At 42.6% G+C, this 22836-nt stretch overlaps 2 protein-coding genes across 2 annotated transcripts in view; one reads left to right on the forward strand and one right to left on the reverse strand.

Annotated features, from left to right (window-relative positions):
- Window positions 1–790: 790 nt before the first annotated feature.
- LOC142942152 (N-lysine methyltransferase SMYD2-like) lies at window positions 791–7604 on the forward strand. The gene is made up of 12 exons (XM_076084361.1): window positions 791–957; window positions 2152–2215; window positions 2698–2808; window positions 2916–2976; window positions 3836–3960; window positions 4208–4275; window positions 4559–4661; window positions 5887–5997; window positions 6101–6221; window positions 6447–6621; window positions 6894–7002; window positions 7466–7604. The coding sequence occupies exons 1-12, from the start codon at window positions 791–793 to the stop codon at window positions 7544–7546; spliced, it is 1296 nt and encodes a 431-aa protein (XP_075940476.1). The 3' UTR covers window positions 7547–7604.
- Window positions 7605–8219: 615 nt separating this feature from the next.
- The window catches only part of LOC142942292 (tyrosine-protein phosphatase non-receptor type 14-like), a 40424-nt gene continuing 25807 nt past the window's right edge, over window positions 8220–22836 (reverse strand). The window contains exons 6-21 of the mRNA XM_076084559.1: window positions 22136–22203; window positions 21664–21734; window positions 21307–21394; window positions 21100–21188; window positions 20828–20915; window positions 20510–20592; window positions 20291–20351; window positions 19703–19781; window positions 18299–18768; window positions 16934–18208; window positions 14831–14971; window positions 13471–13689; window positions 11459–11587; window positions 10960–11194; window positions 10673–10836; window positions 8220–10081 (exon numbers count right to left, since the gene is read on the reverse strand). Of these exons, the coding sequence (XP_075940674.1) occupies window positions 9953–10081; window positions 10673–10836; window positions 10960–11194; window positions 11459–11587; window positions 13471–13689; window positions 14831–14971; window positions 16934–18208; window positions 18299–18768; window positions 19703–19781; window positions 20291–20351; window positions 20510–20592; window positions 20828–20915; window positions 21100–21188; window positions 21307–21394; window positions 21664–21734; window positions 22136–22203 (3389 nt within the window). The 3' untranslated portion in view covers window positions 8220–9952. The remainder of the gene's footprint in view (window positions 10082–10672; window positions 10837–10959; window positions 11195–11458; window positions 11588–13470; window positions 13690–14830; window positions 14972–16933; window positions 18209–18298; window positions 18769–19702; window positions 19782–20290; window positions 20352–20509; window positions 20593–20827; window positions 20916–21099; window positions 21189–21306; window positions 21395–21663; window positions 21735–22135; window positions 22204–22836) is intronic.

Here is a 22836-nt window from a genome sequence, read left to right on the forward strand (position 1 = left end):
AACTACACCGGGCCAATGTGTGGCTCATCATCCTACAAAACAGATCCTGCAAGACAAAGAGGAACCAGGACACAGGCCCAATGTGTATTGGAGTGATGGTCACTATGTCAGACACATACTATTCTATTACGTTGGAAAAACATGATAAAAAGTAATTGTGTAGTAAGTTAATAAAGTCATATTACATATTATATAGTCTGTCGAAAAAAAAAAAAAAAGTTATGTCAAAAAAGAAATTATGAAATACACCGATCCAATTTTTTTCAGTCAGTCCATCAGATATTAATTCTGTCATGGATACTAATACTTTGGCTTTGGATACTGGCTGAGACAGAGTAGCAATCCGGTACCAGTGTTTCATTAACAAGCCTTATTCCTGGATGAAGTGACTGGGCTCATGTGTTTATGTGTAAGGCTTGACTTATTGGCTGTCCTAACTTTGTAAAGAAAAATAGGCATATTATAGTGTGCCATTAAAAAAAAAATCATAATAGGCTAGTATTTCAAGAAGAAACGCAGTATTTTTGATAAATAAGTCATATATTACTTTGTAAAACCTCGTTGATTAAACAACAATACCAAAACAAGGAACCACTCGGCAAGTTGCAATCTTTCATTCATCCTACTTCGGCGAAATCCAAGTGTAGTTTTACAAACACTGATGCATGTGCGCGCTCCTGCAGACAGGGGCACACTTCGTATCAGAGGGTATCCACCTTAACGTGACAACTCCCAGGTCCTTGTGAGTGAAGAGTCACTGCGGAGGAAGACGAGCGAAGAAGGCGCTGTGATGGGCAGCATCGCGGGACTCGAGAGGTTTGACAGTCCGGGTAAAGGACGAGGTCTCCGCGTGACCAGACCCTTTAAAGTGGGAGAGCTGCTGTTCTCCAGCCCGGCGTATTCTTGTGTGCTGTCAGTAAAGGAGAGAGGCCTCTACTGTGAGTTCTGCTTCACACGGTAAGTGTCCCTGCATGCTGTGACAACCTATTTCCTTTTCTTTCTGAGCGTTATTTGATAGTTCATAAAGAGTTCCATTTGCCTGTCTCACAACCCCTGTTGGTGATACCTGGCATCACGTGACGCTAATCGATTGAACTACGAGCCATATCCTCTGTTTTGACCGTATTTGACCAGCAACACACACACACACACACACAGAGCACCATATGCTCTTTGTCATAAAAATGACACTCCATGAAATCTGTTTTCAGATACAATCTAATTGTTGAGAAACAAACTGCAACTGTTGATAAATCAATATATCAGTATTCAGAATGCAATCAATCATGCAAAGGTATGAAATCAGTCTTTTGATTTGGGAATATTCTGTCAGGTTCATTACGGATGGTTTACATTGAAGCTACTATAATTTGTCCTTTCTGAATCCATGCTGTTGCTTTCATGGTCGGACTTAAAACTGAAAAGTTGCTGAAGTCTAATTATGTGCACAGTTTGGATTCTGTAAAATGACAATTTTTCTATTGTCACTATCAGGTGAAAAGCCGCGAGCCTGGAAGACCTCTGCAGATACAGTCACATACAACACATTGTTGGGGAATCAATTAGGTTTTGATACAGCTCACTTCAATTGATACTGCATGTAGAGTAGACTGCAATTCTGGGTTGCACCTGCACTTTACATCAGGTAGTGTGCTCCCAGCCAATCGTGTCCACCAACCACTAAGCAGCTTGTTGGACTTGGCCCGCCCCCCTACCGACAGTCTCAAAATGAAATGGGTGGGCTTTTTCTTTACTTCCCAATGTGGTGGAGAGAGACAGCTGGTCAGTCATAAGGTCAGCTCTATTAATACCACAGAATGTTTTAAAGCGCCTCGTTGCAGCAGTCCCGACTGGCCAGCAGCAACTGCTGCTTCTTGTTTCAGAGTAATGGTGCAGGATATTTACACACGTACAAACTCAAGCAGCTAGATACTCAAGTACAAGTATATACTCACATACAGATATACGTTCACAGCATTGAAGTCTGATATCTGCAGATCGATCTTTGTATGCAGGTTGACATACTCTGAGCTATGATGTCTGAAGTAAATTATACAAGGAAGTGTGAGGATCTTTCAGTAGCTTTCTTTCTAATCACATGCTGTTTACTGTCCATGAACTAATAAACCCTGTATTTTGTTTCATACATAGGAAAGAGAAGTTGGCGAGATGTGGGAAGTGCAGGAAAGCCTCCTACTGCAGTGTGAAATGCCAGGTAGGACACAGTTGGGGGAGGGACAGAAAGACTCTGTAATGTAATGATTCCTGTGAAAGATATTGGACCTTGTTTTGCAGCTCAGAGCTCCAAACTATTTGTGTGTTGCCTTTGCAACAGCTACTCTATGTTGAAAAACTAGCAGATTCACTCAAGGAATGATGTTATTGGCATGTGGACATTTTATCAGGAGTGAAATATCTCAACAGACAACATGTCCTTTATCTGATGACCTCAAGCAAAACCTAACATTTTGGCCCCATCAGTGGTAAAGAAGTTTTACAAGTTCTACCCCTTTTTCATTCATCTTTTTAGTTAGTTTTCTGGTGTATAAGGAGCATGTCACAACCATGAGTGATGATAAACTAAATCAGAGAATGGAGAAGATAATAAAAAATAAGAATTGTTTGCTCTACCTTTAGATGTTCACAATTGAATGGGCTTTAAACTACCGGGTTGTGTGCTTGTGTGTTTGTGTGTAGAGAGGGGACTGGGCCATGCACAAGCTGGAGTGCTCTGCCATGAATGCATTCAAAGAGAAGTGGTGCCCATCAGAGATATCTCGCCTGGTGGCCCGGATCCTCGCCAAGAAGGTTGGACAGTTAATAAAAGACAAACACATCATTTTTGCGGGTTTTTTCTGGCACGTACTGTGGTTCATTGAGGTCATTCTTCTGTTAATTATGCCTCTTTTGTACAGAAAACGCAGAAAGAAAGATGTGTTTCTGAGAAGATCTTGCTCATTGAGGAGATACAATCACGTGAGTAATCGTCCTTTAACACACATGCATGATTTTTGTCTTTAAATGCTCTTTGGGGGAAAACCCTTATAAGCTCTCCTGGAAAGTGTCAGATTCAGCATAAAGTGTCCAGAGAGTCTGAGTTTGTACTTCAGTCCTGAGGGTCACTAGATATCCCCTCTTAAAAAAAGCACAACCCATTGAGATTAGACTGAGCGAACCCCCCAGGGCCTCATCTATATATATATATCCTATAGGTGTGGGTCGAATGGCCATCAGACAATGCAACGAGTGTAACAACTTGAATGGGAAGGAGCACTTTAGGCTAACGCACAGAGTGGCTGTAATGCAAGGGAAACGGTGTTTGATCGAGTTAGTCATCTAAAGAGAACTTATAGTCGAGGTTCAGTTCAAAATCATGAATCAATATTCCCTGATGTTAAAGAATAATACATGTACACCTCTTTAGACCGCTCTTCATCTCTGCTTGAGGCTAGAGGCTCAAGGCTATTTTAGCTGCAACTAGTATAACACACCCGAATCTCCGATTGGATGTTGCTCATATCACTTCAAAACCAGATATGAAACAGGTTCACATCGTAATGCGTAATATCCAGTCACAATGCAAAGAGATTGGTTGTGAGAGATGGTAAATCATAAACATTTGAAGACAAACTGTGCAGGTTTTGCTCAAAGGTAGCTTTGAAAAGCAGCAAGACTCTAGTCTGGTCAATTGTTTTGTGCAGATAAGATTTCCTACAAATTACCCAAACTAGTATTTCATATAATAAAGGAAATCATGCATACTATGCTTGGTAAATACAAGTTAAAAAAATACACATTTGATCAATCAAAATATCTATCCCTCCTCCTGTGACAGACGTGGAAGACGTAGATAATGAGAAAAGAGAGATGAACGAGGCAGATGTTGCCGGACTGCATCGGTTTTTCTCCAAACATTTGGAGCTTCCCGACCATAAAGACCTTCTCACACTCTTCTCCCAGGTACCACACACACACGCATGTAAATGCCTGCTAATAAAAACATCTGTAGATTCTTACTCTTTGTCTTTTTTTCTGGCCTTAGCATGGATTCAGTTTTATTAACAATTTGCTTGTCCGTGACTTCACCATCAACCACTGGAGTAAAGGAAGGAAAAAGACAAATGATATATTTTGATGAAAAAACAGCAAAAGATTGGTAATATGCACTTGCGTTTTCTTTCTCTTTCCTGTGCCATTTATTCAACAGGTTGCCTGTAATGGTTTCACTGTAGAGGACGATGAACTGTCCCACATGGGTACTGCACTCTACCCAGAGTAAGAAGGAAAACTCACATGCATATGAGCACATTTTCATTCTGTACTGTTTCAACGACGCAAAAAAAAAATGCTGTGTGAGGGTGAATTTGCTCTCTTAGCTAGGAAGTTATTTCCACCCTGCCACCCAGATAATAGGAAGGTCACTACCATATTTAAGGGACCCTCATGACCGCTGTAGATAAGTTGGCACTTTTCTCTCTGCTTCTTCTTCTTCCATTGTAAGAAAGTAGAGAGCTTGGTTGTTAGTCTCATCTGTTTCTTTCTGTCTGTCTCTTCACAGTGTGGCACTGATAAACCACAGCTGTCTTCCCAGCGTCATAGTCACATTTAACGGGACGTCGGCGGAGGTTCGGGCGGTGAAGAACATGAAGCCTGGAGATGAAGTGAGGAAAGGGGACAGCTGCCATTAGAGGGGGTTGGGTTCAGTTTCTTTTTTTTTTTTTTCAAGTGTGTGTGTGTTGACGAGGGAGCTGTTTTTACGAGTGTGTGTGAAACGTGTCCGTCTGTGAGCTCCATTCAATTCAAATGTGGTGGTTCAGTGCGCACCGAATAGAGACAAAGAAGAATCACAAAATGACATTTAAACTAGTAGAGAACAGTATGTGTGTTATGTTAAAATGATACGATACTTCCTTGTAATCTTACAGTAATATACATGGATTGATCAAATTTGAATGACGTGTAAGTCAGGCGTTGTTTTCTGATTGTTTTTTGCCTTCTGAATAATTCAACGTTTTGGCAATGTGCCTTTTCACTTTCATGATAGAAGAATTAGAAAGATACCACTCTCCCCGATTAACTTAGCATAGAGACTAGAAGCAGGGAGCTTCAGCAAGCAAATGTGAAAAAAAAATCACATTATGTGTCACTTGTTTTAACAACATTTTGGGGTTATTTGCTGGGCACAGTAACTTCCTGGAGTCTTGTCATCGGTATAAGGTTGCAAGGCAACCAAAACACCGTGGGGATCAGGTTGTTACGGTTCCTTTGGACAGAGTCAGGTTAGCTGTTCCCTGTTTCCAGTCTTTGTGTTAAGAAAATCTAAAAGCCTGCTGTAGTTAGCTTTGTAGCTGTGTGTGTGTGTACAGACATGAGAGTGCTATCAATCGTCTCCTTTTACTCAAAAAAGCAAATAATCATATTTCTCAAAATTATTCCGTTAGATCTTCAAACAAGCCTGATGGGTTTGTGGTTATAGTCTTTTTTTCCAACACAGGTGGCTTTGGAGTAAAACATATTATGGATGAGATAGCATCTTAAAATGGAAAAGACTAGGAGACGGAGATTGAAAGGCTTTGGCATGAGCATCACTGCTGGTGTAAAGTACGCGGGCAATGACAGTTTACTTGTCAGTGTGACAAGGCAACGCTGTCGAAGAAGAGTGTGTGTGTGTGTGTGTGTGTGTGTGTGTGTGTGTGTGGTTTCTGGGGAAGGCAGCTGATTCAAGAGGTCAGTGGGGTTATTTTCAGACTAATCTTCTAACCTGCCGTTTAAAATCTATCTGGCAGCAAATTGAGACATTCAAACAAACAAAAAATAAGTCAAGTAATGACAGTGTTCTTTACCAGTATTTAGGATTCTTGTGTTGTGTGTTATTTCCAACTCTAGGTGCTCATCAGCTACATAGACCTCCTCTATCCAGTAGACGACCGCAACAACAGGCTGAGAGAGTCCTATTACTTCACCTGCGACTGCCAGGACTGTAAAACCAAGTCCAAGGTAAGAAGTGCTGAGTGGAAAAAGAGAACATGTGTAACATTTAGAAACAAAACTTCATAGTTTGGTTGACTGTCGTGCTCCGTGTCCTTGTCTTCACCTCTAGGACAAGGAAAAGTTGAAAGTACGTAAGCGGAGTGACCCCATAGAGCCAGACGTCATCAGCAACATGGTGCGGTACGCCAGGAAAACCATCAGAGAGTTCCGGGCTCTCAAACACATCAAGAATATCCTCTCACTAAGTAACACCGTCTCTTCTGTTGTACAACACAAGATCTGCACTTTTAATTTAATTCAAGGAGACCTGCAGGTAGGTTTAGTGCTTGTGAAGCGTTCTTAAGCGGACGTTATTCTTCTGCCAAGACCCTAAAACATCTGATTATAGGATCAGAGGCCCTTCGATGTTTCAGTAAAACCTCAGCTTGTTTTGACAGTCCTTGACTCTGTGGCACCCCCTAGTGAGTTGCTGGAGGTATGTGAACAGAGCCTGGAGGAGATGGGAGCCGTCTTTGATGACGCTAACGTCTACATGCTCCACGTGATGTACCAGGCCATGGGGGTTTGTCTCTACCTGCAAGACCCATACGGAGCTCTCCGATACGGCGAGAAGATCATCAAACACTACAGGTGACTAAGCAACAGATGCTCGTAGATTGCATTGTGGGAATTGTAGGTCTCAGTGTTTTTTTAGAGATCGACCCATAGGAACTAAAAGTCAGGATGTCTTTGCCTCTGTTTGTTCAATTTGACGTCTTTTTAATCTGTCACGTGCAAGTCCATCCATTTCTGAAAGAATATTACCTTTGAAAAACATTTTGTAAATGTTCATGTCATCATCTTTGCTCTTTAAAAGCAATGATTTAAGTCTAATCAGCATGTACGCTCTCTTTCCAATGCAGCAAGTTGTATCCCCCCTACTCTTTGAATGTGTCCTCCATGTATCTGAAGTTGGGCCGACTGTACATGGGCCTAGAGAGGCACTCAGTGGGCGTCAGTGCTCTCAAGAAGGTAACATGCACTGCTGACCTTTTACATCAGACTTTTATTCTCCAATACAACAGCTGCAAGGCACTTTATACCAAGTGAATAAAAGCAAATACTAGGGAATCACTTCAAATTTCACTATGATATTAGTTTTGGTTCAGATACTAAAACTTTTTCCAACACCTTACTTACCTTTGACAAAACCAATGTTTCAATTTAACAAAAGAAACCGTCTTCTCAAGCAGCCATTCAATAACTTCACCTAAATAAAATTTGGTGTGAAATTGAATTAGGAAACTGTCTATCAAGGAACAAGTAACGATTATCGAGCATTTAGATGCCAACTTGGCAGTTTTCATTACGCATTGCTAGAGACACAGTTGGTACCAAAAAGGGAGTGAGGTTCGATATACCCAGACCTAGAAATCACGTACATACTTGCATGCTGTATAATGCTGTTAATTTATGTTCGTTTGTGTGTGTACAGGCAATGGCCATCATGGAGGTGGCTCATGGGAAGGATCACTTCTACTTGACAGAGTTGCGCAAAGAGATGGCACAAAAATGAGGAGAAAGTAAAGAAATGATGTAACGTGGCTGGCCCCCGAGGGACTGCAAACACTCCTTTGATTAGGAGCTTTACAGAACTGAAAGCACTTTCTATTCTTTTTGGTACTGAAGCAAAGAGAGAGAGCATTCATGTTTTTATGCAAAGTTTAATGCATTAAAATCTTTTTGGGATTTACAGATGTTGGACTCTTTATATCAGTGTTGTGTATGCAAGAAGTTATTAGTTTGTTGAACGCAAGATATGTTTGTGCCGAGTATGCATTTAATGTGAAATGTGAAAATCTGACATTGTGAACACAATTGTTGAGAATAAGATTATCCCAAATTGTTAATGATTTCATGCTTGTTGTGGCTTGTGACTGACCCGTCAGCTGGACCCTGTCATCCATCAGAGTGGAGTTGTTGACATATGTGTGTAGGGGGGCAACAAAATCCCTGTCAGCCAATCAGGACAGCTGCCTCACCACAAGGGTCCTATTAAAGCTGTGGAATGTACCCCAATCACAATGGAGGGCTGGTACTCACACAAGGTGCTAATGCAAACACAGTGCTCTGCACTAATACATGTCTCCAGCACTGCGAGAGAAACCCTCTCCAACATACGCACATCATTACCAACAAATGGAAATTATTACAATAAATGCAAAATAAATGAATTTGTGGCCACGGTGTTAAAGAAAATAAGGCTTTATTGCATAATGAGCAAGTACGACAGCTTCATACATGTCTGGGGACAGAAAAACAAAAGGCTTGATGCACTGAAAACGCATATACAAAACATATGTACACAAACTTTGAAAGTTATTTGGGAGTTTTGCCAAAAGAGAAAATGAAGGGGAAAAATTAAATATAAACAAACAGTGGAATGCCGTGTGAGGAAATACCGTCACGAAGAGAACAGAAGTGCAACAAAACACTTATATGTCAAGAGAGCATAAAGCTTTTACTTATTTGAGAATATATACATTAAAATATAAAAATGCATGCATAGTTTATTATGTTGCGGTATTTTTAGGGTACCAAGTCAAGAAAAGAAACTATATAAAACATTTGTAGAAATCGTTTTTTTCACATGCCCATTATGTACAAAGTCACTTTGGACATGGCTGGCGTTGCATCACGATTCAGAAAAAAAAAAAAAAAAGAATATTTAAGGTAACATGTAAAAGGAAATTCTTGAGTGTAATTTTTATGAATGGGATCAAGGAACATGGCAACAGATTAACGTATTGGGCTTGGATCAGATACTAAAGGCTGCATATTTTTGTGTCACTTTTATACTATTCTTAAAAAAAAAAGAAAAGACATCAGTATTCTCCTACTGTTCAAATCCTTAACCGAGAGTTAGGTAAGTTATATGACATGTTTTAGTTGTTCTTATAAGAAAACACAAACTATTAAATTTAAAGATTTAATCTTTAGAGGTAAAAGCTTCTCCTGGTTTCATGTTTCAATAAGGCACAATGATTCAGTGTATACAGTATCAAGACCCATTTCTCTAATGACTACGAGCTGTGAAATGATACATTTATAAATTATCCAGCTCATTGAATAAACACTTTTTAGACTTTTTAAATGCTTTTAGGTCAGAAATGTGAAAAGACACATTTGATCATAAGGAGCTGCAGTATTAAAATGAGCTTTGTGTGTGCTTGTTTATGTGTGTTTGCATGTGGAGGAGGATCTCAATAGAAATCAATCAAGGAAATTGGGAGCGACCCTATTGCCGTTGACAAAGAAGGCTTTTTTCCCGAAAATTAAGACAAGTTCAAAAATGAAAGATAAAAATTGACGGGGCAAGGATCAACATGCTTGTCAATGCTCCGTTCAATGGCAAAGGTGACCACAATCTTGATAGAAATAAATAAACACATTTGTTACAATGTTGAAGTAAATATTTGCTGTATTAATCAATACTCTGTTAGAAATAAAAGCAACATTTTAGAACAGTGATTTAAAGAATACTTTTGTTTGGCAAACTCTTTCAGAGTATAGAAAATAGTATTAATATTGCTGAGAAATGTAGCAGGCAGGCAATCTATCCCAAATGAAAATGAAACACAGATGAACACTTGTATGAGGAAAATGCACGTACATGCATTTTCCAACAGAAGGACCACGTCCAAAAAATGAAACCCAGGGGGGAAAAATAACTGCTTACAAATATTAGGAGAAATGGTCGTCAATTTTTGTACAGGCCTACACAAATCCTGTCCTCCTTTGAGGTGAGTGTGTATGAAAATCCATCAGAAGTTCCATAAACTGCCACATAGAAAACTCAACGTGAATCTCTGCATCTGCTTCCAACCATCAGTTACCTGCTTCTGTTGCACAGTCCTCATGCTAATTTGAAGTACCATTGTCGTTGTCTGGTGCCATTCTGCGACGGTCAGCGTACTCGGGCTCAGATGAGGCGGGAGTTCTTGAGGAACTGAATGAGGACCTGGTAGACAAACTTGTACTGGGAAATGGTCTGCACCATCAGCATCCTCTGCTGCCTCAGCCCTGACAACATGGCGGGAACCTCCACGGGCTGAAGGAGAGGGAAGAAGAGAGAGAGACTGGAAAACTAATTCTGTGCAGTAACAAGGCTACATGCGGTGTATCTTTTAGGTAACTCTGCGTCCAATCTTTTTTTTAAAGGGCTGGTGTGTAGGATTTAGGGCTTGTCTAGTGGCAGAAATGGAATATGACATTAAGAAGTATGTTTTCTTTTGTGTATTATCACCTGAAAATAAGAACCGTTGTTTTTTTTGTTTCCTTAGAATGAGCCGTTTGTATCTGAATACAAAGTTCAAAAAAGGACAAACCCAACACTGGCTCCATGTAGGGCTATTCATGTTTTTGCGTCTGCCACCGCAGTTCTTCTACGTGCTTGGCACACGGGAGAAGTTTCTGTCGGTTGCAATCTGCAACCTCACTGCTAGATGCCGCCAAATCCTACAGACTGGCCCTGTAAGTCACACAGCCTGCATCTTGATGGGCAACTTCCTGATTTACAAAATGACCGACTTGTATGTTTTTCAGCCCATAAAGTGATACTTGTGATACATGTATCTTGTCAAAGAGAAGCTGTGATCCTAAACATGACTGCCAACTCATTGCACACTGTAAGTCCACCCACCTCATTGTGCTCCAGGCAGCTGATCATGAGCTCAGTGAGGAAGACCACTCCGGTGCGACCCACCCCGGCACTACAGTGAACCACCACGGGAGGATTGAGGCTCTTCGAGGTGTCCAGCATGGAGTTGGTGTGTCTCCTTACAGACTGGATCTCCTCCAGGTAGGCTGCAGGAAAGAAGATGGAAACAAACCGTAGAACAGACATTAAATAATGACCGTATACTGATTGTTTCATCACTTTTTGTTGCGTCTTAAAATTTCACACAAACTGATAATGGTGACACTCACAGAGGAATCCCTGGACATATTCGGGACAGCCCTGCTCAGGCCAGTCAGTGTACTGCAGGTGCCAGACTGTCCTCTCCTGGCCAGACAGCAGGTGTTTCACCTTTAACCCCGTGGTGGCGTAGCAGCCCGAGTCGGTGCGGAATTTGGTGGTCACCTTAAACTTGCCATGAGTGGCCGAGTTGTGTTTGGAGCCCAGTTTGGGCCAGTAGCGGTGACTCTTGGATCGGCCACCCTCCTGGATGGAAGAGAGGGAGAAGATGGGAGGATGAGGATAGAAAAAAAAGAGGAAGAGACGGGATGAGGGAAAATATATGATGAGCTCGAACATTTAAACATAAACACAAAAGAGGCACACACACACTCACTGCCATCCTATTTTTCATACAGAGGCAGATGCCAGCTGTCTGACGCTGAAAAATGTCCACATCTGAGTGTGCCATATGTGTGTGTCTGTGTGTGTCATATGTGTGTGTCTGTGTGTGTGTGTGTGTGTGTGTACCTCCTCAGCAGTAACCATGGCGATGACGTTGACCCCCTGCTCCCAGACCATCTGCCAGAAGTCGGCACAGGTGTTGGCTAGCGGGCCCTGGGTGGCAATGTAGTGCCACTCCTCCCCTCTGATCATCACCTGGGAAAACACACACACACACACACACACACACACACACACACACACACACACACACACACACACACACACACACACACACACACACACACACACACACACACACACACAAAGAATCAATTAGTGCATGTGGAGATTACAATGACTGCAGTGCAAATAACAATGAACCTACACATGAATAAATAAGCTAAACTGCTTACTAACAACCACATTTGAATTAAATAAAAACGCACATTAGCCAGAAATTAATGACTTTCTAAATATATTCAATGTTAAGCGCTTATTTATACGTAGACAATATTCTCATCCACCACTGGAGGGCAGTATAAACATCATTTTTATCCACAGTTTGATTCTTTTCTCACACGTATAAAACCCTTCTTCTTTGGCTTTCTGTTGCGTTCCCTCATTAACAATCACAGGGCCACAAACAGCACTGAAAAACCTTCCCATCTTCAATAAACTCCAAACCACATAGATGTCGGAGTGCCATTACACAATGAACATGTCCCAGCTAATTCCTCAGGCCACCTCGTGACTGTAAACACTGTATTAAGAGATGGATAGGGAATAAACAAGGTCTTTTGTTCTGTGGCAGCTACCTTACATGACGGGGAAAGTAAGAGGGTTACACCGTGATAGGCGGCGACTCAGTGCTGCTTTGGTGAACTGCAAAGTCATGCATACACACAAGCTTGTGCACACATGCTGTTTGCAACTAAGCATGAATAGAACGCTAGTGAGAGCAGCTCAGGTTGACTTAAGAGGGTTTGGAGTTTGGACCACATTCTTTGGGAATTCCACAAGCTCTGTGAGCTTAAAGGCACAAACAGCCTTCAACAGATGCCTTTCATCCTTTTCCTCCGAGCCATTCGCTGCTTAAGAATGACCACAACGAAGACGAGCAGAGAGCTGAAAGTGTCGAGTTTATGCTCTGTGTTTTAATTTGATGGTGTGTGATGTGGGTGTTGCAAAGCATTTTGAGACCGTAAAACTGTGATCAACTTCAGCCAAACACATAAACTTGAAACACTTTGGTAAAACGGTCAAATTAAATAATAGAATATTTCACAGTCAATATCATTCTTTCCCTCCTTATTGGTTCACAATTCAAACTGATGGATAATACAATCCAGGCCGTCATGTTGACAATGTACACATCCAATGTTGTATGATCTTATCCATCTATGGGTGTGTTTCCATGCACATTTTAGATTTGCAGATGAAAAATGCAGACATTTGAATAAAACTAAATTTTAACGTTGGGCTGAGGAGGGAACAGTTGGTGTATCGATAAAGGCTAAATGTAAGGAAAACAGACTTGGTGAATAAATCATGACCTACACGTTCAGTGAAGAGACTACAAATTGCACCGGCTGAAAACATAACATCCATGTGGAGCGATGAGGAAACGGTCTCATGAAACAAACATGAATGCCATTTGCATTGTTGTTCCACACTTTGAGGTTTTGACTGCTGCTGGTGTAATGACATTATTATGTTGCACTCTCTTCTTCTGCAATAGCAGAACGGCATCCGACTGGAGGATTTGAGAGAACTAACAGATTTCTATTAACAGTAGTGGATGGAAACGCACATTGATTTGCATTTCTTTTTAACACTTTTCTGGTTGGGGTGTCACAAACTTTTCTGATTTATGTGTCATGAATATCCCCCCAAAAATAGTATGTCATGTATGTCGTACATTGGACGATATTGCACACACAAAAAGACCTCCCTACCTTTCATGATTTAAAACAGTGAAAGCATCACATGAATTAGATAAAAGTCTGGATTACAAGGTAGGTGCTGTAATCATCACTTAAATTCCTTTTTAACACTTTTTTTTTTTTAACATTTTACCCTTGACCCCTCGAGCACACCTTGATATGCGAGGCATTGATGTAGCCCGTGTTGTTCTCTTTATTTGGCACAAGCTCGACCCGATTCTCTTCGTAAGGAACGACGTCACGGAATCGGTTGCGCTCTGTGTTTTCGGGCAGAGTTGCTGTGGTGAGAACACAGTCCGCCCTCTTCTTGAGCACCTGCTCATACTCCGTGAAGACCCGCTCCTCTTCCAGCTTCAACTCCAAGGTCTTACACTGGACAGACAGAGAGAAAAGGAAAGAGAGAGGAGGGAGGAGGGGGGGGGGGGGGGGGGGGGTGTTAGTCATTCACATCATTCAGAGGTTTCTCTTTCAGTTCACAAGGGGCTTTCTATTCGTTTACATTCCACCACACCGAAGAGACTATTCAGACCAGAAGAACCCAGAAATCTCCTTATAATATATACGTCAACATTTCTAAACTCTCGTCAGCACGCACAGCTGAATACTGACTTCACCATCAAAGAACTCAAAGCATGTGTAATGCATCAACAAAGCTGTAAAAACAGCATAATATGCAGTGGTGGCATTCATTCTAATGGGGGCACATGTTTATTAGGCCAGTCATGTTTGAGGAGGGCAGCATCTCTGTCTCGCTCTCTTTCAATCACTTTCTGTGTGGCTCGCTGGCTCTCCGTCGGGTCACATTCTTAACATACCAACGGGCCTAGAGGCGATAAGCACCGCCATGCCACGCGTTCCACAGCCCACTTAGGGCTTGCCCCCTTTAGCTTAGCAACAGTCTGGACAATGGCTGGGTTTCACACCTCCACACTCAAAAAGGGAGCCAACAGACAGGATTTGCAAAACTAAATGCATTAAATAGTGCGATTATCAGAGACTGTCTATGAGTTTTATAGCGACAACCTTCAGCCAAGCTTCCTTTATCACCGCCAACAGGTGAGAAATGTGAGTTAAAAAGGTCTGATGTTAATCCTCTAATCATAAAAATAGGTTTTTCATTTAAGCCTGGAGGGTGTTTTTTGAAGAAGAGATTCTTAAACCAGAAAAGCAGCAGTTGTAAAATTATATTTTCAGTCAAAAATGGTTTAATACCTTATGAGCAATTGTGAGCTTGTTTTGAAAAAAATTAAACTTTTCATATTATAATGCTTATAATACATCCCAAAAGGTTTGGGCGGAGTACAATCTACTGAAATATAGCAGCAACACAAAATGAAATAATTTCAACCATAACACTTTGCTTTTTTTAAAGTTATCTATCAATCAACAGCACACTTTGTCTAACTGAAAAAGCAAACAACAAATGGCATTTGCTTCGTGATACACAATTAAACACATGAAATCTTAGAAACTCGAGCACATATATTTTACAAAGTAAGAGCAATCATCTTACCCGCTCGTCAGTAGCAGCCTTGGCACTTTCGTCTGCAGGACTCTCGGAGACAGGCATTCGGGCCACGTAGAGGCCGTTGAGCGCAGCCATCATCAGCGGCCTCTTCATGGAGTCCACAGACATCTTCTGTCTTTCCAGCGTCTTCAAGAGAGAGGAAAATCCTGGTGTCATGGGTACAGGTACCGGCAGCATTGCAAGACTGACTGACCTGCACTGGCCTGAAAATGGTGAGCACGCACATGTGAGTGTTTCAAAGTGGGTGGGGAGATTTAACGTGCATATGAGCGTGTGTGTGTGTGTGTGTGTGTGTGTGTGTGTGTGTGTGTGTGTCCTGTTTGTAGGGCAAACCTGGCCGTACCAATCCACTTGTATTCTGTCCAAAGGTGTGAACTAAAAAGCCCTGAATGTAGAGCCTATTAATAGTAGACTTGCAGCTTGACCCTTCACCCTTCTTTCGATGCTTTCATCCTTGTTTTGTCCTCTTTCACATATTTTTCAGCTCTCTTTATTCCCACCTACCTATTTGGCCTCCCTTTTCCTTAAAGAACACACTCTGTCACCCTGTCTTTTTTCCTCTCGACCACGCTAGCCAAAGTCTGACCCACATTGCCCGGTCCCTACTTCCTCCAAGGATTACCTCACCTAATCTCTGCTGCTATTAAACCCCCAGGACAGCTCCTCCTCCTTCCCTGTGGGACAGTCAAAACAACAGCTTGGGGGTCACCAGGGGTGTCCTCTAGATATGAGATAAACCAGCTGAGGGATAACTGTTTCGGACTTAGAATTTCATTGACTCACGCTATAAAACCGCCGGCCACACCAGGTCACTCTTGAACAGGGAGGTTTCTCTCAACTAAGTGAGGCGATTATATGATTTGACTCTGGTGCTGTGTCAAATGGTTGTGCCTTAACAAGAACACCCAACCCAAAGAATAATCTGAGGGATTTATAAAAGGTTTTAGCAGCCTGGGGGGGACTCGGAGCCTAGTGCTACCCTCTCAGGTGCTGAACCCCGGATTACTGCTAATCAGGAGCTATGAAGCTATCTAGCAAACAACAGACTGAAATATTTAAAACTGTATCAACATGGAGGGTGTTTGTTTGTCTAGTACAGGATGATGTGCTGCATTGAAGTTTCTGTTGAATGACTTTTACGTGTCAAGATCTGGCATTGTGTTTAAAGCTTTGGTACATACCATTTCCGTAACATCACTAATAAACAATGACGTGTTTATTTTGATTGATACAATTAATGCTTGTACACAGAAATATTTTCATGTGTGTAATATTCACATACATGTATACATACACACATACATATATAATTATAATATTGAATGTATATTAAATATGAAATATTGATTTTGTTCCTGTCTTTTTAATTATATATCCATCTATATCATAGCATATTATTACATTTATTCTGGTCTTCCCCATTTTTTTATTTTCATGTGCTCATATTATTACTGACGATATTATATTACTGAAAATATTCAATTACAATTTGTCACTATTTCTGACAATTTTATTATGTTATTGTGACACACACACACACACACACACACACACACACACACACACACACACACACACACACACACACACACACACACACACACACACACACACACACACACACACACACACACACACACACACACACACACACACAGATGTTTGCTGGCCTGTATTCACTGTTCTTGTCATCCTCTTGTTGTTCTGTTTATGTACGTACGTATTGTCCCTTGTCTTGCAATAAAAAAAAGATATATATTTCCATGGATTTTGTTATTATTTTACTTTACACCAGAAATTCTCTGAGCCCAAACTGTCATCTTCAAATTTTGTCCAAAACACAAAGATATTCGATACAGATTGCAATAATATACTAAAACCATAATACAATACACATCTGAAACGTTGGAAGCACCAGTGTTTGCCGGTTTTCGGGGAACATTGTTGTCATATTATGTCAATTTACAAATCAATTAATTAAGTTACCATTTCAGCACTGATAAATAGCATGTATTATTAAAAATAAATGTTGGCACTCGCACAAAATAAAAGAAGTCAAGGCATTGAATTACTGAAGGATTGTCTTACCCTCTGAGCGATCTCCCGCTCCACTATGCTGTCCTCTAAGGAGAACATCTCCGACACCGGCCTCTCTTTGACCGGCTCCTTCCTCACCCTCTCCTTCACACTTGTCAGGTCTGGTTCTGAAATGGATGGACCTAAAACCGCCCCACCCTGGTCCCCTCGGGTTAGTGTCCCACCAGCACCTGCACCACCACCACATCCAGGCCCGCCGCCACCTGGGCTCTGCCCAGCTTTGTGCGCTCTGCCCTGGGCTTGGTTTGGGTCCATTGTTCCCTGGTTGCTCTGTGGTCCTTGATTATGGTTGTGGTGGGTAGTGTGGCTGTGACTGTGGCTGCGGATTTGAGCATTGCTAGGAGGTCTAGGAGGACCAGGGTACTCTGGAGGGGGTTTGTTAGGCAGCTTGGCCAGAGCAGCCTGGAGCTGAGCGCTAATGCTGATGTCCTCATTGAGACCTGGGATTTGAACATCCAGCTCAGGCCTCTCCTCTTCCTCTTCCTCCTCTTCTTCACTCTCACTACTGTGTATGAGCATGGTAGCATTGGAGAGAGTCTTTTGATGCTGATAGGCCACTGCCCCAGGTGGTGTTACAGAAGACTTAGGTGATTTCTGGGCAGGCATCTGCATGGGCAACTCTTGGAGCTGTTGAGGTGGAGGCTGAGGTTGTGGCTGAGGAATGGACTGAGGCTGAGGGGGCATTACATGTTCTCTGAGAGTATTCCTCCGATGAAGGGGAGCATTTATGCTCTTCATCACAATGCCCTCCATCCCTCCTCCTCCTCTCATGCTGCTGATCACCTCCATGCTGTGTCTCTTGCCCAGGGTGGAGCGGTGCTTAGCAGCTGCAGTTAATGGTTCACTAACCTCCTGAAGGGACTGGTGCACCACGGCCGAGCTGTCCGGCTGGAAGGTCTTGACCGACAGCTGCACCATGCGGGTAACCAGCTCTGGACTGCTTCCCCCCATGCAGCGGTGACGGTGGCTGGCCAGGTCTGGCGTGCTGGTGGCCGGGCGGAAGGAGCTGGAAGGGTAAGGTGGAGGAGGGCGCGACATGTGGTTTCTCAGCATGTTAGCTGTAGCTGCATAGCTTCCCGCATTGTTCCCCTGTTGTTTGGTATTCGCCAGCTCAGGCGTGCTGACCGTGTGAGAGATGGAGCTTCCTACACCTCCACCCCCGCCACCGCCGCCACCTCCATTAACGCAGGGTGAATGACAGGGGCCCTGGCTGCTGGCTGGTCCTCCCTGATGAGGGCCATGGGACACTGGCTTACTGTAGCTGATCTGCAAGGCAAACATTTAAAGTAAAACAGTGTGAGATGTAGACACGAGCAATACATTTAACAATATCAAACACAGATAATTCACCTCTACCTGTTTGCCGTAAGGTCCCGGGCTAGGCCCCAGGCCATGATAAGGGCCCCTCTCCCTCATCTCTGGCTGGCTATACACCAGGGCCTCAGGCTGGCGGTAAGCACAAGCATTGCTGATGTTCAGACTGCGCAGCGATTGGCTGTGGAGGTCATGGTGAGCGGGGAGGATGCGTCGCTTCTGCCGCATGACAGCATCATACTCGGGCGTGGGCCGGTAGGACGGAGCAATGATGGCGCTGTGGCGGTGGCTGGGGATGTAGTCGGGGCGCATGAGCTCGCTACCGGGGATGCTGAGGTTGGAGGACATGGGAGAGGGTGGGACGAAAGTCTGGGACTGATTGAGCGAGCTCAGGCTGGGGATGCTGTACATGCTTCCATTGGGCACGGTACCGTTACGAAAGGGAAAGTCCACCGGGCAGCGGTCCAGACTCGTCTCTGACTTGTAGTAGGGGTCGTCATGGAAGATACTGTCTAAAAACCAAAAGAGGGAGGAAGAAGGAATGAAAATGCTGTTTTTTGTAACAGTTAACACAGTGGAGAGTGTTCGATCTAACAAAACAAATAGAAAATCAAGAGAAAAAAACAAATAATATCAGGAAAAAAGGGGATCATAATTTCCTAAAAAACCTAAAGTTGAGTGTACTGGAGTAGTTCTAGTGTTTTCCAGTGTTTTGATTTACGGTCATAAGCAGTAAACAGTATTTGTGGCACCGTCGAGGTGTTTCTGATGTGGCAAAAAATGATCATGGTTTGGGTCTGGTTCACTGCAGTACCGACCACATTTGAAACAATTCTGAATATTTCCTCCCATTAGTTAACCAACAACTTGGAACAGGAAAGATTTGGAATATTTTCGTCCCACCATAATGAAGGAGAAAGTGGTATGCATGTGATTCCTCTTTACTAAACAAATAGAGCATTCTCTCATGTGAAACTATCTCAAGCCCACAAGCAGGCAGACATACATAATCTCCGTCCACACAAACGGAGAGTGATGCCTTAGGTCACACTACAAAATGATCTCACACCCACGCAAGGCAGCACACCCAGAATGGTTTTTCCACTCGCTCGGTTTTACTGTCAAGCCGACATGAGTGAAGCTCCTCGGATTATAACGCCGACTGAGTGTGTGAACATGTCAATGAAAGAGTGAAGCACAAAATGAGGTCACTGCTCTCTGCACCCAAAACGCTGGGCTCTAATTGGCTGGGAGATAGTTAAAATTACAAATGGGCTGTGAGTCACACGGCTGACAGGAAAGACACAATTAGCTCCATTGAACTGCTCCAGATATCATCAGGGAGGCTAAAATCTTAAATCACACTGCGGTCACAGCAGTGAGCTGGAGGACTGGAAATGACTCTAAATGTGTTTGTCTGTGCGTGTGTCTGTGTTTTACACGTACCTTGGGAGCTCTGTGTGTCCTGATAATGCTCTCCATACTGGGAATGCATTGACTGGAAGTTACAGGACTGGGGCCGCGGCTGAGTGAAGAAACACATACAATGCAATTAAGAAGGAGCAATTCATTTTTATACTCTATTAAATTGTGCATATCATAACAAACTGCGCAGCGACTCAGATCTACTCTAGGGCTGTGGAGTCTCCAGACAGACAACTGAGCACTCGAGTGAACTGACTGAACAGCTATTGTGCCACATTTAGCCAAGCCATTGTCTGGCCAGCAGGGAGGGAGACGCACAAATCACTGCCTTCATTGTCGCACCGGAAATCAGACCAAGCAACACCCTTGCAAACTTTCCAACAACACCCACCACACCACCAAGGCATGTTAAAACCAAGGCTCCATGGCACAATTAAGTACGGCCCCGAGTGGGAGAGCAGGGTCAAATCTCTAACCACAGCCGTTTCTGTCTTCCCTCCAAAGTTCTCCCTCTGCCCCCTGCCTTCTGGTCTCATTCAGTGTCAAACCACTGAGAAATAACCAGTGATAATGAACCATAACAAAACAAGCAAAGGCTGCCGACGGTACCAGAGATAGGCGGTGGGTCCAAGTGGGTCTCCTCCGGATTGGTGCAGGTGAGTGAGTGGGCCTAACGAGAAACAAACAAGTTGTTGTTTTTATTTACATAACTTACGACAGGTTGGTGAGCTCTATTTTAAAAGTTAAATGGCAGATAATTCAGGATATATGTGGTATAAGTGTTCTGATTGGCCGTCTGCTGGCCTCTCCGGCGGCCTCGAGACTCACTCTGCACAGATCTTGTTCTGTTTGTAGAATTTGTGTCTGGCCGTGAAAAGACGAGCGATGTACTTGGCCATTTCCATATCCTCCTGCAGATACAAACACAGAGAGAAAAACATTGATATTTTGAACTAACTAACTGTATTTATAGAAAACCAAGACCAAATTTGCCAGTGTATTTGTATCTGTGCATGGATGTCTCGGAATGCGTTTGTGTTTTTTTAATTTAAACTTCCAACTAGAAACCTTGTATAAAGCGTGCGTGCGTGCGTGCGTGCGTGCGTGTGTGTGTGTACCGAGACCACCCGCAGACACAACACTCACCATGTGAAAAATGATGGTGTCGTCTCTGCTTGTTATCTCCACTGTGATGGCTGACTTGTTGTGCGCTATCGTGCCGATGTCCTTCCACCTGTCACACACACGGAAACACAAACAAATGCACACAAGGATTGAATTTTCACACAAAATTCATCATACTTTCTTACATATTTCATATATTTGTATTAGCCCTGCTACCTCATGATCACTAATAGGACGAAAATTCATACAAGCTACAAAAAATTGATAAATACGATGGAGGGTGAGGGGCTTACTTGTGGAGCATGATGGATCTGCCATTCCTGTGTTTGACAAACACCCCGATGAAGGACACACCGATGAAAATATCGTTGGTGTAGTTGTCCTGTAGAAGAAGAGTGAATATCAAAAGGATTAAGTAAAGTCCTCTCACATTCAAATAAACTGGTGCGCGTGTGTGTGTGTGTGTGTAGGAGGCTGGGGGTGTTCTGTTATTCGTCTACCTTTGCAGGAAAGCTCTCCTGCCCAAAGCCGTCCAGTTTCTCCACCTCCTTGATGTACAGCAGCTCTGCCTCAGCGGTCTGCATTCGACTGGAAAGTACAGACAGATATAGTACCTGGTACTAGGTATCTCATCGTCTCTGAACCGTTTTTACTCGCTCTTTTTTTTTCCTTCTTTTTTTACATGTTCATGCCTGAAGCTGACTGGGCGCCCTCACATGGTAGAGCTGGCGCCCCATGTACAAAGGCTGAGTTCTTATGCATGTCATCCCATCTCTCTCCCCCCCTTTCCTGTTTATCTGACTGTATCATGAAGGCACAAAAAAGCCACACACAAAAACAATAAATAAAAGGTGTACCAGTGACTCTTGTGCTCCTCAGCAACTTTCTGGGTCCACTCTTCCAGCACCTCGTCTCCATTAGGCCAGTTCTGAGGGAAAGCACAGAAGTGAGCAAAACATCAGGCAGCAAATCAGAAAGAGATGGAAGAGGTGAATATGAAAGGAAAGAGAAGCAACAGGTGATAAAGGATTTATGACAGAGATGTCACAGTGAAGAACTATTTCACTAAAAACAGTGGTGAAGCAATGTACATCAAGTAGCTGCCAATGTCACCGAGTAATATAGTGTTCCATTGATGTAATACATTTGGTATCCACTGGATCTTTATCTCTCTCTTTTCCCTGCATGTCAATCAGCTATGCAGAGGGAAGAGGTACACAGGTGACACAAGAATGTGTGCCTTCAGGCAACACACAAAGACGCACACAAACACACACAGGCAACACACAAAGACACACACTTTTGAACAGTGAAGGTTTGAGGACTCACCACTGGGAAGAGCACATACTCTCGGAGGAAGTCCTGCGACATGAAATGAGTGAAGTCTCCAAAGTCAGCTAGAAAATACAAACACATACATTTTATTATCTTTTAGGGGGAAAGTCTATTTGAATGTGTATGACCATCATATTTTTCTAAATGACATTAGCTGAAATGTATCGTCTGCAGGGTAACATTCACACTCCCGATTGTATGAACATTGCATATGTTTTTGTTTGCCTTCATCTAAAAAGTATTATCTGCAAAAGATATGGTGAAATTGTAAACATTCCTAAAGGAATGCGTGTGCCAAAGATATTAACTCATGAAGATAACATGTTAGGATAATTACAATTTCCAATAAATGATAAAGTTATTATATTTTGATACAGAGTATATTGCCGAATGTTAAATTGCTAAACAGATTAAAAAACTTTTATTTTATTGTGGCTAAAGGCTTATTTTCAAATTTTTTGAGAATTAATTAACATTTCAATAGAAGCAATTTGCTACCACATTATGGGGGGGGCACATTTCGGTATATTTTAACTTTGGCTAATAGTCTTTTATTCAGAATAACATAAAAGTAGCTTAACTAGCAAACTAATTAGTAGACCACTGATCTCCCACCTGCACAACACTTCCATAACATTGTCAGGCCTCCAGATAGGGCCTTTAAGTACATCCTAAGTACTGTTCTGATGTCTGTC

The sequence above is a fragment of the Anarhichas minor genome, unplaced genomic scaffold (genome assembly GCF_050575085.1).
Source record: "Anarhichas minor isolate MPS153535 unplaced genomic scaffold, ASM5057508v1 ptg000136l, whole genome shotgun sequence".
In the NCBI taxonomy this organism is placed as follows: Eukaryota; Metazoa; Chordata; class Actinopteri; order Perciformes; family Anarhichadidae; genus Anarhichas; species Anarhichas minor.